This window comes from Antechinus flavipes, chromosome 6 (genome assembly GCF_016432865.1).
Source record: "Antechinus flavipes isolate AdamAnt ecotype Samford, QLD, Australia chromosome 6, AdamAnt_v2, whole genome shotgun sequence".
Taxonomy (NCBI): domain Eukaryota; kingdom Metazoa; phylum Chordata; class Mammalia; order Dasyuromorphia; family Dasyuridae; genus Antechinus; species Antechinus flavipes.
The window spans coordinates 219,582,803-219,598,132 of record NC_067403.1 but is presented as its reverse complement, the minus strand read 5'-3'; the positions used below and the strand labels follow the sequence as shown (position 1 = coordinate 219,598,132).

At 35.8% G+C, this 15,330-nt stretch overlaps 1 protein-coding gene across 2 annotated transcripts in view; it reads right to left on the bottom strand.

Annotated features, from left to right (window-relative positions):
* Window positions 1-5,640, bottom strand: part of LUZP2 (leucine zipper protein 2) — a 705,018-nt gene extending 699,378 nt beyond the window's left edge. Inside the window, exon 1 of one of the 2 annotated variants that reach the window (XM_051965657.1) lies at window positions 5,385-5,640. Coding sequence is in view for 1 of the 2 variants with exons in the window: in XM_051965656.1 (XP_051821616.1) it covers window positions 5,385-5,446 (62 nt within the window). In the remaining variant the exon portion in view is untranslated. The remainder of the gene's footprint in view (window positions 1-5,384) is intronic. The other variant, XM_051965656.1, reaches the window with a different exon arrangement.
* Between the last annotated feature and the right edge of the window lie 9,690 nt (window positions 5,641-15,330).

Sequence of the window (15,330 nt, the reverse complement as noted above, 5' to 3'; positions counted from 1 at the left end):
AATTAGAACCAAGAAGGAGGAGATAAATTGGAGTTGAACAGCATTTTCTTGGAGTTTGGCTGTGAAAAGAAGAGAGATGTAGAAAAATAGTTTGAAGAGATGATAGTATTTAAAGGGAAGGAATTTTTGCCTGATTTTTTTAAGGCTAGAAAATATCTAGCCATGTTTAGGGACATCAGGGTAGAAGTCAGATTATTGGGAGAGTTTAAATATTGTGGAGATATTGGAAGAATCCCTTTAATAGATTCTTACAAAATATAATTGGCATTTTGATGGGATATAACTAAGTGAATTATTTGTACCAACTTCATGGTAATTAAGCTCAAAATTTTTCTTTAGAAAAAATGCTTATTTAAAAACATGAATGATAATACATTGCTATTCATTAGAAATATAAAATATAATTAATATATTGAAATGAAATATATAGTTATACATTTTTGGACTACAAAAACTGTGACAGACCAAATAGATTACATTTATCTCTATGTGTGGTGTACTTATTTTATTTTTTAAAAATAGCCCCTAGATGACAAAAGGTTATTTCTAGACTACTGTGAGATTCACAAATCTTTAGAACTTTGAGAAGCAAGTAGGACAAATGTAATTGTTTTCATTTTTGAGAAGAAAAAAAATTGAGGCACAGAGAAAGCAAAGTACTTGATTATATTAATGTTAATTAGTAATATAACTAATATATCAATATTAAAATATAGTAAAAAAAATTTGAGCCACTGAAACTATTTAGATAATATCAGTTCTATTTATCTTTATGTATGATGTACTCATTTTGTTTTTACAAAATGGCACCTAGATGACAAAAGAATATTTCTTCACCACTTTGAGATTCACCAAACCTTTAAAGAAGCTAATAGATCAAATATTATTTTCATTTTCTAGAAGAGAAAATCAAAGGTCAGAGAAAGCATGGTACTTGTCCAATGTTGCATAGACACTAAGTGCTAGAGCTGAAATAAGAATCTCGGCGTACTTTATCCAAGTCTAGGACTCTGCCCATTCCCCAATGACTACTATAAGTGATCCTGTACTATTTGACCTTCCAAACATACATATTGACTTGAAACTGCAGACAGAAGAACCAAGTAAATAGTAACCAAGGGTATTGTATATGTACAGCACAGCACATCCTAAAAATAGATGCCAAAAGAAACAAGTGGTGTGTTTGTTAAAGATTCACAGACCCTAGTGAGACCTCCAAGGTGACACTTAGTGGGAGATCTATCAGAGGCCATCTGCCTCAGGGCCTTTCTTGATGCAGAATAATTTAAAGTTAGTCAACCTTCACTCCTCCCCACTCCCCCAACAAAGTAGAATGTAGTCTCCCTAGCAAGTCATTAAAAGGGAAACTTAAAGATAGCAGGAGCTGAACCACAGCCAAAAAATCAAAACTAAGGGAAAGCTAGAGAGGAGAGAAAGAAAGAGCAATGGATGGATGGACAGAGGTACTGAGAGACATGGACACAGAGATAGAAAGCAACAGACAGACAGAGGCAGAGACAGAGAAAGGAAAAGGGAGAAAGAAAAAGAGAGAGAGAGAAAGAAACAGAAACAGAGATAGAGAGAAACAGAGATAGAGAGAGCAGAAAAAGAGATTCAGAAAAGGCACAGACAGGAGACAGATAAATACTCACAGAGAGAAAGAGGTGGGAAGAGGGGAGCAGGATATACACAAAGACAGAGAGAGAGAGAGAGAGAGAGAGAGAGAGAGAGAGAGAGAGAGAGAGAGAGAGAGAGAGAGAGAGAGAGAGAAACAGAAATGGAGAGAGACACACACACACACGGAGAGAGACAGAGAGCAAGACAGAGACCGACAGAGAGAGAGAGAGAGAGAGAGAGACAGAGAGAGAGACAGAGACAGAGAGGGATACAGAAAGAGACAGAAATGGAGAGAGAGAGACACACACATAGAGAGAGACAGAGACAAACTGCAAGACAAAGAGACAGAGAGAGGGAGGGGAAGAGAGAGACAGAAACAGAGAGAGAGACAGACAGACTGAAAGACAGAGAGACAAAGAGAGACAGAGAGATGATGTGGTGAGAACAAGGGGTAGATACAAAGCAACCAAAACAGAAAAAAAAAATACAGAAAGAAAGAAACAGAAGAGCAGATGGACAGAGAGGTAGAAACAAAGAAATAGAAGAGTAGACAAGCAGAGACGCAGCACAGAAAAATAGCAAGAGCCAGAGAGTCAGTCAGAGAAAGAAAAGTTTACAAAACTATGGAATAAGCCTTCTCTTGTAGCGCTGGGAACTTTTCCCACCAATGACAGCTAAAGAATATGTGATCCAGCTATGAGCTTCAGTACCTCATATATGGAGTTAGATACCAATTGCTCTGCAATAGTTATGGAATATTTCTCTACAATAATGTCATTAGTGCATTCAGTCACCCTCCATGCCTTAGCTATTAAATTCCCAAAGAGAAGTTTAGATGTTTTTACTATCCTGTTATTGGATCCTAGACTAATGAGATGTTGTATTAGCCCCATTATTTATGCGATTCAGCTGCATTTTGTTAATTTTATAGCCCAGCACCAGAGCTGACAAGCTGGTTGCCAACAAATTAAGCCATGTTCTTCATTGCCATGGGGTTTTCTATTAAAAGAGCAAACTCTTGACAGTATAGACTAGAAAAGAAAAAAAAAACTTCCCTGCAAGACAACTAGAAAGAAAACTTTCAAGAGAGTAAATGAAACTATTTCTTAGAATAAAAGTGAGAAATACTCCCTGTGTTATTTGTTTTCCAGAAACAAGACAGAAACTGAAAAAGGTAGAGGGGTAAGTGTGGGGGCAGATAAAAAGAAATCTTTGAGTTTTTATGAAAACTATAACAATAATAATGACAACTAATAATTTTTTAAAATCAGTACCTAATTTTTCAGCAAGTATACAATTTCCTTTTAAAACGAACATGTGTATTTTAGAACTTTATAACTATTAGAAATGACAATTGTTAAGTTTTGACAGCTTGTGTACATAGTAAGTAGTGATGAAAATAAATTTCCAACTAGGATTCTCCTCTCTACAATCCCAACATTTAAAGAAGTTGACCAAAGGAAGACCACATCAGCTACTACACAAGGGAGAAAAAGTAGTGTCTTACTAATCAGATCAGTTCTGTTCAAATAGTTCATGGTAGATGTATTCTTCCAAGGACACCTTGAGGTGGAAAACTTTCTCCCATTCACTTGTGTGAGAGACAGAATCTGTGTCCTTTGTGTTGAATGTAAAAGAGGAACTCTCATTTCCTAAAACACATGCCCTTAAAGACAATAGCATAGACAGAAACCATATATTTCCAAGAATGCTTAAATATCTTTGAAAGGATAGTCTTCTGTTTGAGGTGATTAAAACATGATTGTTTCCTACTGTACAATGACATTTAAAGCAAGATTTTAATTTTCCAAAAGGCAACATGTGCAAAATTATGAGGTACTTCAACTAGCCAATAAGATCAGTGTCTCCAATGCAATAACACCCTACTTAGATTTGTCACAGCCTCCAGATATTTCTTCTGCAACCCCCAGACTCACTATCTCAAATATGTCTAATTTGGCATCCTAGGAAGAAGGTTTTTCAGAAACTTGATGGAGAACAGAAGTCAAACTCTTGGGATCAAACACATACAGAAGAAGTTTCATTTCCAAAGTGATCCAAGAAGGATTTTATGCTCTAGTTTCTCTCCTAATGAAGAGAATGATATTCATTTCTAATATTAAATACTTTATCCTTATAAAAATCCATTATCATTTTTCAAAAAAGAAAAGAATAGGCAGTGGTACTAATTTTCTGTATCATATGAACCAATAGTTAAAATGGAAATTAATGATTTCTGACATGCTTAAATTAATTTTTTTTTGAAAGAGAAAACTTCTGTATAGAAGCAGAGGAAGGAAGAGTTTTTTTAACTGTCTGATATCATTGCAAGGCTGTACACATGAGTTTAAATGACCATATCAGATTAAAGATATTCAATGGCAGGAACTTGAAGAAATACCCAGTTTAAGCACTACTTTTCTCTAGAGGGCTCTTTCTGTAATAATGAAATGACAATACAAAGGCTCAGAATGAATGGCAGGAGGCATCAAAGAAGAAGTCAGAGATTCACAATTGCTACAGTACTGTCTCAAGCTGAATCATAATATTAAAAGAGTCTAATTAGAAGAGGGAGCCAGCAAGTTTAATACTTGGGATTTCTCTTCTCTTTCTTAACCATGGTTTTCTTCTGCTGCTGAAGCTTCCAATGTATCATCAAAAAAGGGAACTCAGACTCCTATGAAAGAAAATCCCAACCTACTTTTTTTTAATGGGATATTAAATGAATAGTTTAGAAAAGAGAAATTCATATATACATATAATATGTACATGCTATATATAATATATACATACATATACACATATATGTATGTATATGTGAGTGTATGTGTATATTTAAAAAGGTTCAGAAGCCAGAACCAAAGGGTGGAGATTTAGTTTTGTATCTTCCTGATTCACCATTTGAGAAAACAAAGAGCCAATCAATATGTTTGAGAACCTAACAGTGGGAAATCACAACATTCATCTCTACCAACAATATTTCGAACTTCCACTAAAAATAGCTACTCTGTGCTCAGGTTTAATGCCTTGTCTATAACCAATGAGAATGCAGTGTAGTCTAATTGTATCTGACTGCATGTTGCAACAGCAAGGGCCAGTGAGAGTGTTCAGGGAGCTGAGCTGCTTCTAACTTTTAATCACCTCGTGTGTCATTTAATTAGCTCCGATTTTACTTCGATTTTAGGAAACTGCATAGGTGTCCTCCCCATGTCTTCTAGCCCCAGGTTTAAATAAGAACATGGATGATTCCAGGATTCCAGGAACTTTCTTTTCTTTCCATAGTGCTTGGCAGATGTTCACCAGTCACATCTGGCACAACACACCTTGAAATGGACTTCTTGTCATAAGGGAGAGCTGATTCTGTTAATACAATAATACTATCAGGACACCATATGCTCTGTGTGTCTCTAGAGTGTTTTATCCTAACCTTTAAGTTGGGTCCCCCTGTGTATGATTAACTGCCAGTTAGCTACTCACTACTCTTATGACTAGCGATATTTTCTTTTGTCCTCTGAGCGCTGTCTCTGCACTTTTGACACTTTCTCCCTTGGGCTGACATAACTGGTTAAGGGCTACGGTCTCCCTAAAGTGTTGGGGAAACTGTAATGGACAAAATGACTCTCCCAACTTAGGAGGTGGGGAGAGATGTGGACATGGAAGGAATTCTTTTTTTTTTTTTCTTTTGACCCTCATATACAGCCTCCTTCCTAGCAGGACAAACAGTATTCCAGGCAGTGCGAGAGGGAATCAAATCTCTTTTTACTCACCTGGTGCTGAAGACCAGCGCTGGGAACAGAGGAAACAAGTAGAATGCGGTGATGAATTTCATCCTGTAGTCTTACGTTCTTCCTTCTTTCTCTCTCTCCCTCTCCCTTCTTCTTGCCGCTTCTCTGCTCTCTCAGGCGCTCTCGCTCTCTCCCTCCCTTTCTCTCTTCCTGATTCTCTGATTTGCAAAGCCTGGCTCCCGAAAGGAGGCAATTCCCTTCCACGAAGGATTTCAGATCTCGAAAGCAGGCAGGCAGACGGACCTACAGACTGCCTAAGGAAGCGAGCTTCGAATGGGGGGCTGAGCTCCAAGGAGTGATGTCACAGGCAACGAGGCTGCCTCTGCAAGCCTCCTGTCGAATAGTCTGCCAGCCTCCAGCAAAGCGGCGACTCTATTGATGTCCTGAAGGATTTGTTATTACTAGCAGTTTAAGCGGCGACCAGGGAGATGGAGCGCAAGGACCATGGGCAGCACCTGGCACGGAGGTCCCGAGCCTGCAACTCTGCTCAAAGCATTGCTCCAGCTAATTAAATCAGCATCACTTGGCAGAAGGTGAGCTGAGCCCCACGGAGGAGGAGGAGGAGGAGGAGGAAGGAGTAGGCACTGGTTAAAGTAACAGACGGATTGCAAGCAGCCCATTGAAACCGCATGGACATGGGCTGGGGCTTTAGAGTTGGGATTTACAACGCTATTCTCAGGAGAAATCAAAGAGATAAGACTTGTGGGAAAATATCAGCTGTTAAAGATGCATCGTAACCCATCATGCCATATCAAAGCCTTTCACTTGTGAAAAGAAACCGGAAAGAAGATTTAAGGTTTTTAAGACTTGTTCTTTTTTTGTCCCTCAGCTTTCTGATTCTTATCTAGCCTCCCCTAAAGCTATCCACCCCCACCACTGGGGGTTTGTAGCTGTAAACCACCAGCTGGCTTGGGGTAGCCCAAGCTTAGTCACCTGCTTTGTCATCTGGTGAAACTCTTCAGGTAAACATAAATGAGTGGATCCCTTCTCCAAAATAATCCCCCCAACACAGAAATGCCGAGAAAGGGGGGCATTAACAGGCAGTCCAAGAGATTTTTGGCTACTCCAGAAGGAGAGAACCTTGGCAAGACAGAATTCTTGTTGATAATAGCTTCTCTTGCAAAGCAGTGAAGGTTTCCTGGAATAAAATCAGTAAGAGTTCACTTCATTCTCCATTTAAAGAAGTAGTAGACCACCTCCCCCTCCATGGGATTCAATTCAATCCAGCAGACATTAATCAAAGTTCTATTACATGCCAAATACCAAAGAAGATATAGAAATGAGAATGACATAGCCCACTCCTCTTCTTACAATAATTACAATGAACATTTCTATACTACTTAAGGTTCACAAAGTACTTTATATCAACAGGTTGGTGTTATAGATACCATCTTCTAGTTTATCCCCATCTTCTAGATTAATACACTGAAACTTATAGAGAAGTGGCTCATCCATTGTTTCAGCTATTAATTTGATAGGAGGAATGGCCTGCAGACAAATGCCCATAGCACAAAAAGTACAAAATTTAGAAAGGAAAGAAACACCACAGATCATCTAATGAGACCTCCATGATTTTATCTGATTTTCAGGAAGGTTAAATTAGTTATCTAATATCATGGGAATAGGAATTTGCAGAGCCAAGAAAAAACTCAGGTCTTTAATTCACAATGAACTTCAGAAGCATAAATTACTGTAGAAAATAGTATGATAATGAAAGTATACATTTAGTCTTCTAGGGCCCAGTTTTTCTGTTTTTAATGACAAGTTATAGGTTTTATACTAAATATAAATATATAAATTCTATAAGAACTTATGAAATATGTTATATTCAAAATAAACATATAGATTCTATAAGTATTTATTAAATACTTGTTATATTCAAGATACAGTGATAAGTGTTGATGGATTAAAAAATAAGCAGACCGATAAACAAATAAAAGAACAAACAAAAACTTGGTGGAAGGTAGGGAATGGTGGCAATATTTTGCAATGAATACTTAGAACTGAGAAAGAAAGAAAAAAAAAATAGTCTAATCAGAAAAGACTTCGTGATGACACATGAACTTTCTACTGGAAGAAGCTAGCAAACTTATTAATAAAAATTAGTAAGGAGTGCATTCCAAGTCTGATACTTAAGAGACAATCATCCTGTGCAAAGTCCACAGGTGGAAGAATTGAAGCATGGGACATTTGTACAAAATAGAATGGGGCGGGGCTGGAGGAGAACTCCAGCCTACAACACTGAAAGCAGTGAATAGGATCTTGTTCAAACTGAACAGCTCCCTGGGCAACAATTAGATTTATAGAAAACATGAGTAGATACATACACGTGTGCTTGGATATGAACTACACGTCATTTGGGAAGAAAAATAACCACAAATCTCAAAAATGGAGCTTTGAATCTAAAATAAATCATAATTCACATCTCACTGATGTTTTCTAACATTCTTTCTGGATCAGTTTGGAAAGTCATTCTTGGAGTTTGATTATCTATCCCTGACAGCTTTTAATTATGAGCACTATGTGGTGCATAATAATATAAAGAAAAATAAGTCAGGCCACTGTCCCAGTTAGGGCTTAAGGCTACAATGTGAGGAATATAATGATTTGAAACTTGTTTCAGACCCTTAACACTGAATTGTGGTCCTGAAAAAGTTGCATAATGTCTCTCAATCCATTTACTCCTCTGAAAAATGATTGCCATGATAATAATAAAACTATCATGTGACCACTATCACACCATCTGTGATTAATCAAAGAACATACATATTTTTTAAAAAGCTTTTAATTTTCAAAACATATGCATGGAGAATTTTTCTGCAGCGACCCTTACATAGCCTTGTGTTTCAGATTTTCCCCTCTTTCCCCCATCCCCTCCCCTAGATGGCAAGCAATCCAATATATATTATAGATGTTAAAATATATGTCAAATCCAATATGTGTGAACATATTCATACAATTCTCTTTTTGCACAAGAAAAATCAGCTCAAAAGGGAAAGAAAATGAGTAAGAAAACAAAATACAAATGAACAACATCAAAAAGAATGAGAATGTTAATGTGTGATTCACATTCAGTTTCCCACAATCCTCTCTCTGGATGTAAATGGCTTTCTTCATCACAAGATCATAGGAACTGGCAACAACTATCTCATTGTTGGAAAGAGTCACGTTCATCAGAATTTATCATCATATAATATTGATGTTGCCATGTACAATGATCTCCTGGTTCTCCTCATTTCACTTTACATCAGTTCATATAATTTTCTCCAGGCCTCTCCAAAATCATCCTCCAGATCATTTCTTATAAAACAATAATATTCCATAACATTCATATACCATAACTCATTCATCCATTCTCCAACTGATGACTATCCACTCAGTCTCCAGTTCTAGCCACTACAAAAAGGGCTGCCACAAACATTTTTGCACATGCAGGCCCTTTTCCCTCCTTTAAGATCTCTTTGGGATACAAGCACAATAGAAACATTGCTAGATCAAAGGGTATGCATAGTTTGATAACTTTTTGATCATAGTTCCAAACAGTTCTCCAGAATGGCTGGATCCATTCACAGTTCCACCCATAATGTATAAGTGTCCCAGTTTTTCCACATCCCCTCCAGCATTCATCATTATCTTTTCCTATCATCTTAGCCAGTCTCAGAGATGTGTAGTAGTGTCTCAGAGTTGTCTTAATTTGCATTTCTCTGATCAATAGTGATTTAGAGCATCTTTTCATATGATTAGAAATGGTTTTAATTTCTTCATCTGAAAATTGTCTGTTTATATCCTTTGACCATTTATCAATTGGAGAATGATTTGGATTCTTATAAATTTGAGTCAATTCTCTATTTTAGAAATGAGGCCTTTATCAGAATCCTTAAATGTAAAAATGTTCTCTCAATTTATTGCTTTCCTTCTAGAAGGAAAGCACTAGAAACATTTGTTTTGCAAGCTCATTGTCTCCCTTTCTCTCTTTCTGTCTCTCTCCCTTCCTCCTTTTCTACAGATATTGTGTGTGTATTCATATTACATGAATGCCGTTTATTAATTAACTGATATTTCTCAATGAAATCTCCTCACTCCCTGCCTCCACCAATATTTCATGCATCCTGTAATCATATCAATATAATGATATCCAAACTTGATCAGTCCATTGTGCTTTTTTCTAGGCTTGTTTGAAAAAGCATTATTGTGTCAGGATGGTTATTCATAGGATACATGCTTGAAGTGAGAGTTTGGAAACACTTTCAATTTGGGAGAATAAAAGAATTACATGGTGAATTCTGATGCAATTCTGCCTCTAAGGAGAATTCTTTATTTCTCAGGAAATTATATGATCGTTAGTCTTCATTGCCCATGACATTCTGTCTGCACTGTCACAGGGAAATTCAAATCTAGAATTAATTTGATAGTTTTAGAATATAGGTACTGGAATTTTAAAACTCTTTTTTCCCCATGTTCTTAGTGTGCATATTTAGGAGATAGTAGTCACCATATGCATTATTTCAACCCCCTGCTGCCTTGCCATAGTTACTAACCCAGGAAAATATAATGCTACCCTAGGAAAATTTATGGAAAATAGATGCTGTTACAATGGTAATAAAATTCATAAATAGTATTTGAGTTGTATGGATATAATTTGTAACCATGTGACAGATAAACTGTCTTACCTTATCAGATTTTTCCTAAATATATTTGGTATTTCAAAAATTATGATTCAACCAGAATATGTTAAAAAACCATGAGATTTCTTTTCCTGTAAAACTGCAAACAAAGAGAAATATGTCAGACAAAAGAAAACAAAACAAGCAAGAAACCAATGAATTCTTTGCCTGCCTTAGGAGAAACATAATAGAAAGGTTTAGGGATGTATTTGTTGTACTGTATTCTGCTCAGATCATTTATAGGGTTATATGATTAGTAATTCTGTCCATTGAATTTTATGAAAAGCATTGCCAGTATCCAGAGAAGAACAATCGGGGTGGTACAAACCATGACATAAATGGAACAGGTAAGTGTATTCAAATGTTTGAAGTCCATCATATAGATAAGAGATAAGAATTTCTCTGTTTGTCCTGAGAAAGAAGTTGGTATAATGGGAAGAAATTGTACAAAGGCAATTTTTATCTTAATGTACAAGAAAAATTCTAATATTGGACCCACAGAGAAAATGAATGATGTGGCTCAGAAAATCTTGTGTTCAGGTAAAAGTTTGTTGATCATATGGTAATTATGATATGATACATCTGGGTGTTCAGGTAAAAGTTGGTTGATCATAAGGTAATTATGATATCATAGATGTTACTTCTTCAAGTAGCAGCTGTAGAGGGTCAAGCACAATAAATGCATTTCTGTTTCTTTTAACAGCCTTTCAAATACTTGAAGACAATTAAAATATCATCCTTTCTCCTCTTCTCTCCTGTATTCTCCTCACCTCCCCTCTCCTTTTCTCTTCTTTCCCCCTTCCCTCCTTTCTTTCCCCTTTCTTTAGCTGTCTTACTTCATTGTTAATTCATTTTGAGATCATAGTTTACTCAAAACATCCATTTTTTTTTCTCATTAGAATTCCTATCTATCCATATGTCCCATTTGTACCAGGGAGAAGTGAGAAGGAATTGGGGGGAATTTTTTCCAAACCCTTTATGCTGCCTGTGGAATTTTTTTTCCCTACGCAGTCCTTGGTATGGCACATTCAATGGCCTTTTCCATCATTTGACCACTTATTTTAAGCCATCTGATATAGCCAAATATGTGTATGTTATTATTGCTGTTTTAAAGTGAGATAATTTTGCTAATGAGCTCCAATGATCTTTTATAAAGTCAATTCTCATCTTCAAAAATCTACTACATTACTAGGTCTTTTGCCATTGAGTATCCCATTTAACTGCTTCTTAGATGAAGACATTTGTTGTATTATAACTCAAGGTTTTACGTTAAAGACCATAAATGTACATTTTCTAGGACAGAAGAGATAATATATCGTTGATGTTATTCTGGAAACAACCTCTAGGCATCCTTATGATTGACCCTACCACTTATGTGACTTATTGATTAATAATAATAAAACAATAATAATATAAAATAGATCTAGAGTAATCCATGGTAATATTAGTAGCCTTGTTTTGTATATGAGACATATTCTGCAGTTATTGCATGCATACTACTTTGTTCAAATTTAATATTTATTTATTTTGGAAAAGCTGACCCATTTTAATCACTTTAAAAAAAAATTCTAAATTTAGTACAAGTCTCATTTCCTTTACCTTTTCCACTTACTACAATTCAGTTACATCCAAGCAACATTTTTATAATGAGAAAAGTAATAGACAGCTTTCTATGCAGCAGCAGAAAATTAGATAGAAATACATGAAGGTGCAAGCTAAACAAGGATTTTTTTATAAGTCACAGCATATCCATATAAACAAATAAAAATTTTGTCCATACCATGGTTAGAAAGGTTAACATCTCCCTCATGAAAGGAAGCATGAGTTTGTACTGCAGGTCCCAAAGTTTTGTGAAGAGATCAGTCACTTTGGATAGTAGGGCACAGGCAGGAGTTTTCTTAACATTGAAAGAAAGTTGGTTTTGTTTTGTTAGCATAGGTTCCTTTAGCAAGAGGAGGACAAAAGAGGAAAGACAGTAGATAGAGGTATCTGATTTTCAAAGTTGGACCTTGAGTAATAGGGAAATAATATTTCATGATTCTCCTTAATGACTAGTACTAGCAAGAGAATTATATTAAAAATATTGTCAAACATTTGCTTTCAACACCAGTCAAAGTTTGTCAAACCCCCAACACACAAGGAAGTACATACACTCTCAATTACAAATCTCTTAAAAGTTCCTAGAAGCTCCATACTCATTCCTGACCCTTTTTTTTCTACATGGTTAAGAAGCAAAGGACGTTGTAACATTGGTGACCATACAAAATTAATACTTAGAGTATAGCTGGGAGAGTTATTAGTGTTTTCTAGCGAATCTTTTGGTTAAATGAAAAATTACATTGAGATGACCTTTAATTTATTGAGAGTGTATATTGTGTGTATGCATGGTTTTTGTTTGGCTGTTTAAATATATTCAAAATTTTGGTTTACCTTAATAGATCATTTCCAACAGTATTCTAAATGTACCTTCTAAGACTACAGATATAAGCATCCCCTGAGGTTAATTCCTCTCTAGGGAAGGGCAATTCAGAATTTTCTCATACATTTTGAACATCCTTTTCAAATGAGATTATCATGCATGGTGTCACTGACCCTAATTAAATTGCGGGTTACAGGGAAAACCAAAGAACAAATGATATCTTCTCTCATCCTAAACCCTGATCATATTGTTTTTGCTACTATTATCCTTAGCACAAGATTTAAATTCTTAAATTAACTTATGTTTTTGATAGATATCCATTAAGTTATAAAAAAAAAAAAGAAGAAGAAGAAGAAAGGGGCAACTAATTGGTGTAGTAGATAGAGTACTGAAATCAGGAGGACCTGAGTTCAAATCTGACCTCAGACATTTAATACTTCCAAGTTGTGTGACCCTGGGCAAGTCACTTAATCCCAATTGCCTCAGCAAAAAAGGAAGGAAGGAAGAAAGGAAGGAAGAAAGGAAGGAAGGAAGGAAGGAAGGAAGGAAGGAAGGAAGGAAGGAAGGAAGGAAGGAAAGAAAAAAACAAAGAAAGAAGGAAAGAAAGAAGAAAGAAGGAAAGAAAGAAAGAAAGAAAGAAAGAAAGAAAGAAAGAAAGAAAGAAAGAAAGAAAGAAAGAAAGAAAGAAAGAAAGAAAGAAAGAAAAAGTAGCATTTCTTTAAAATATTTATATTGAACTAAGACGAAGGAAGCTCTTAGGAGCTAGTGTTGTTTATGAAAAAGAGTATTGGGCGGAATTTAGAAGACCTGCCTATAGATTTTTCCTTTTATATTTTCTATTTATGTGTCTTTGAGCAAGTCAATTAAATTCCTCAGTCATCAGGTTCAACACCTACAAAATAAGCCTAATTTGTTCATGTGTAGTTCTAGATCTGGGTAGCTGGGTGGCATAATAGATAGAGGAATGGGCTTGGAAGACTCATTTCATGAGTTCAAATTTGATTTCAGGGATTTATTGGCTGTTTGACCTTTGCCAAGTCACTTATCTCTGTTTCCCTCAGTTTTCTTGTCTGAAAAATGAGCTGAAGAAGGAAATGATAAACTACTTATTGCCAAGAAAACCCCCAAACTGTATCATGAAGAATTGTATAGGACTGAAATGACAACAGAAACAATCTCTAGATCTGTGATCCTATGTGAAATATAACCCATTTTATTTCATTCTAAATTCTACTGAGTCATTAAATTATATTCATTTTATAACTACATGTAAGCTTCATGATTTTTTTGAGGAACAACATAACATAATAAATGAATGGACAAACAGAAGAATGGATGGATTGATAGATAAATTAAAAAGCTGCTAAGTTTCACTAGGTATCAATCATTGTTCTAAGCATTATGGATGCAAATATAAAAAAAAATAAAGTAGAAAGTCTCTGTACTAAATGAGCTTACATTCTAATGAGGTTAAACAACAGTTTTGAATAGTCAAAGGGATGGTAAGAAGAGAAAAAGGGAAGTAGATTGAAATCCTCTTTTCCATAGTTATTTCAATATGGTTCCTAAACTGGAAAGGGAGAGTCCTTAGGGAGACTGGCAAGGCAGTTGTTGAAAAGATAATCAGTCCTAAGGTAAAGTCCTGCAATAGCTGCCCACATATAAAGGATAATGTTTGTTGTCAATTCCAACAGTGAAAGTCAAGGAAAGAACACTGGCCTTGGAGTCAGAAAACCCAGTTATATCCCTTATAAACTCTTAGCAAATTGGACCTTGGGAAAACTATTCCATTTCTCTATACTTACCTTTTCTCATGGGAAAAAACAAATAAGCTATTGAAAAAGATGTCTTCTAGGACTCACTACAGCAAGGTGTAGGTATCACCATTTACTCTCTTCTTATTTCCTTCTAAAACCTCTGAAATCTGGCTTCTGTCTGTATCATCCAATGGAAACTACAGTTAACATTTAATAGCTTTTTCTCAGTTCTCTCCTTTCTGACTTTTCTGTAGCCTTGACACTGTAAATCACATTCTCCTCCTGAATATTCTCTTTTCCCTAAGTTTTCAGAACATTGTTTTCTTGGCTCAGTATCTTTCTGGTCACTCTTTCTGATGCTTTTTTGTTAAATCTTCATTAAGATCACCCACAGTAACTATAGGTGTTTCCCAAGAGATCCTCTTGAGCCTTCATTTCTTTTGGTCCAATACTCGCTTTAGGTCCTGAGAATTTGATTATTTTATATATAATAATCCATAATCCCTTCTATTATTGGTTGATGCATTGTCAGCATCTCAAACTCAACTTGTCCCAAACAAAAATCATTATCTTTTACGCACAAACTTTCCCCTGTTCTGAACTTTGCTATTACTATTGAGGACACCAGGATCCTTCAAGTCACACAGGAACAAAATCGTCTTTCATTCTTAGCTCCTCACTCTCACTGGTCTTATATGTCTAGTCTCTTGTCAGATCTTATTGTATCCATTTTTAGAACATTTTGAGTCCCTTTCTTCCACTCACAAAGCTACCACAGTAGTACAGCCTTTAACATCTCTCTTTTGGACTGTTAGAATAGTTTTCTAAAGTCATTCCCCAAGAATCACTCCATGTAATTGACTTTTTGCTCAGCTACCTGAGCTGACCTACCTAAAGTACAGATCAAACCATGTTACCTTTTTACTAAACACATTGCTGTGGCTCCCTATTCAAACTCCAGTATTAAAAGTAAAATATTCTGTTTGGCCTTGGTTGGTTGTTGTCCTTTGTTCCTGAAGAGGATCAAAGTGGCATTTCTATGTTAGAGTCAAGTTATAATGTCTCACACTGTGGCTGATTGGCATTTG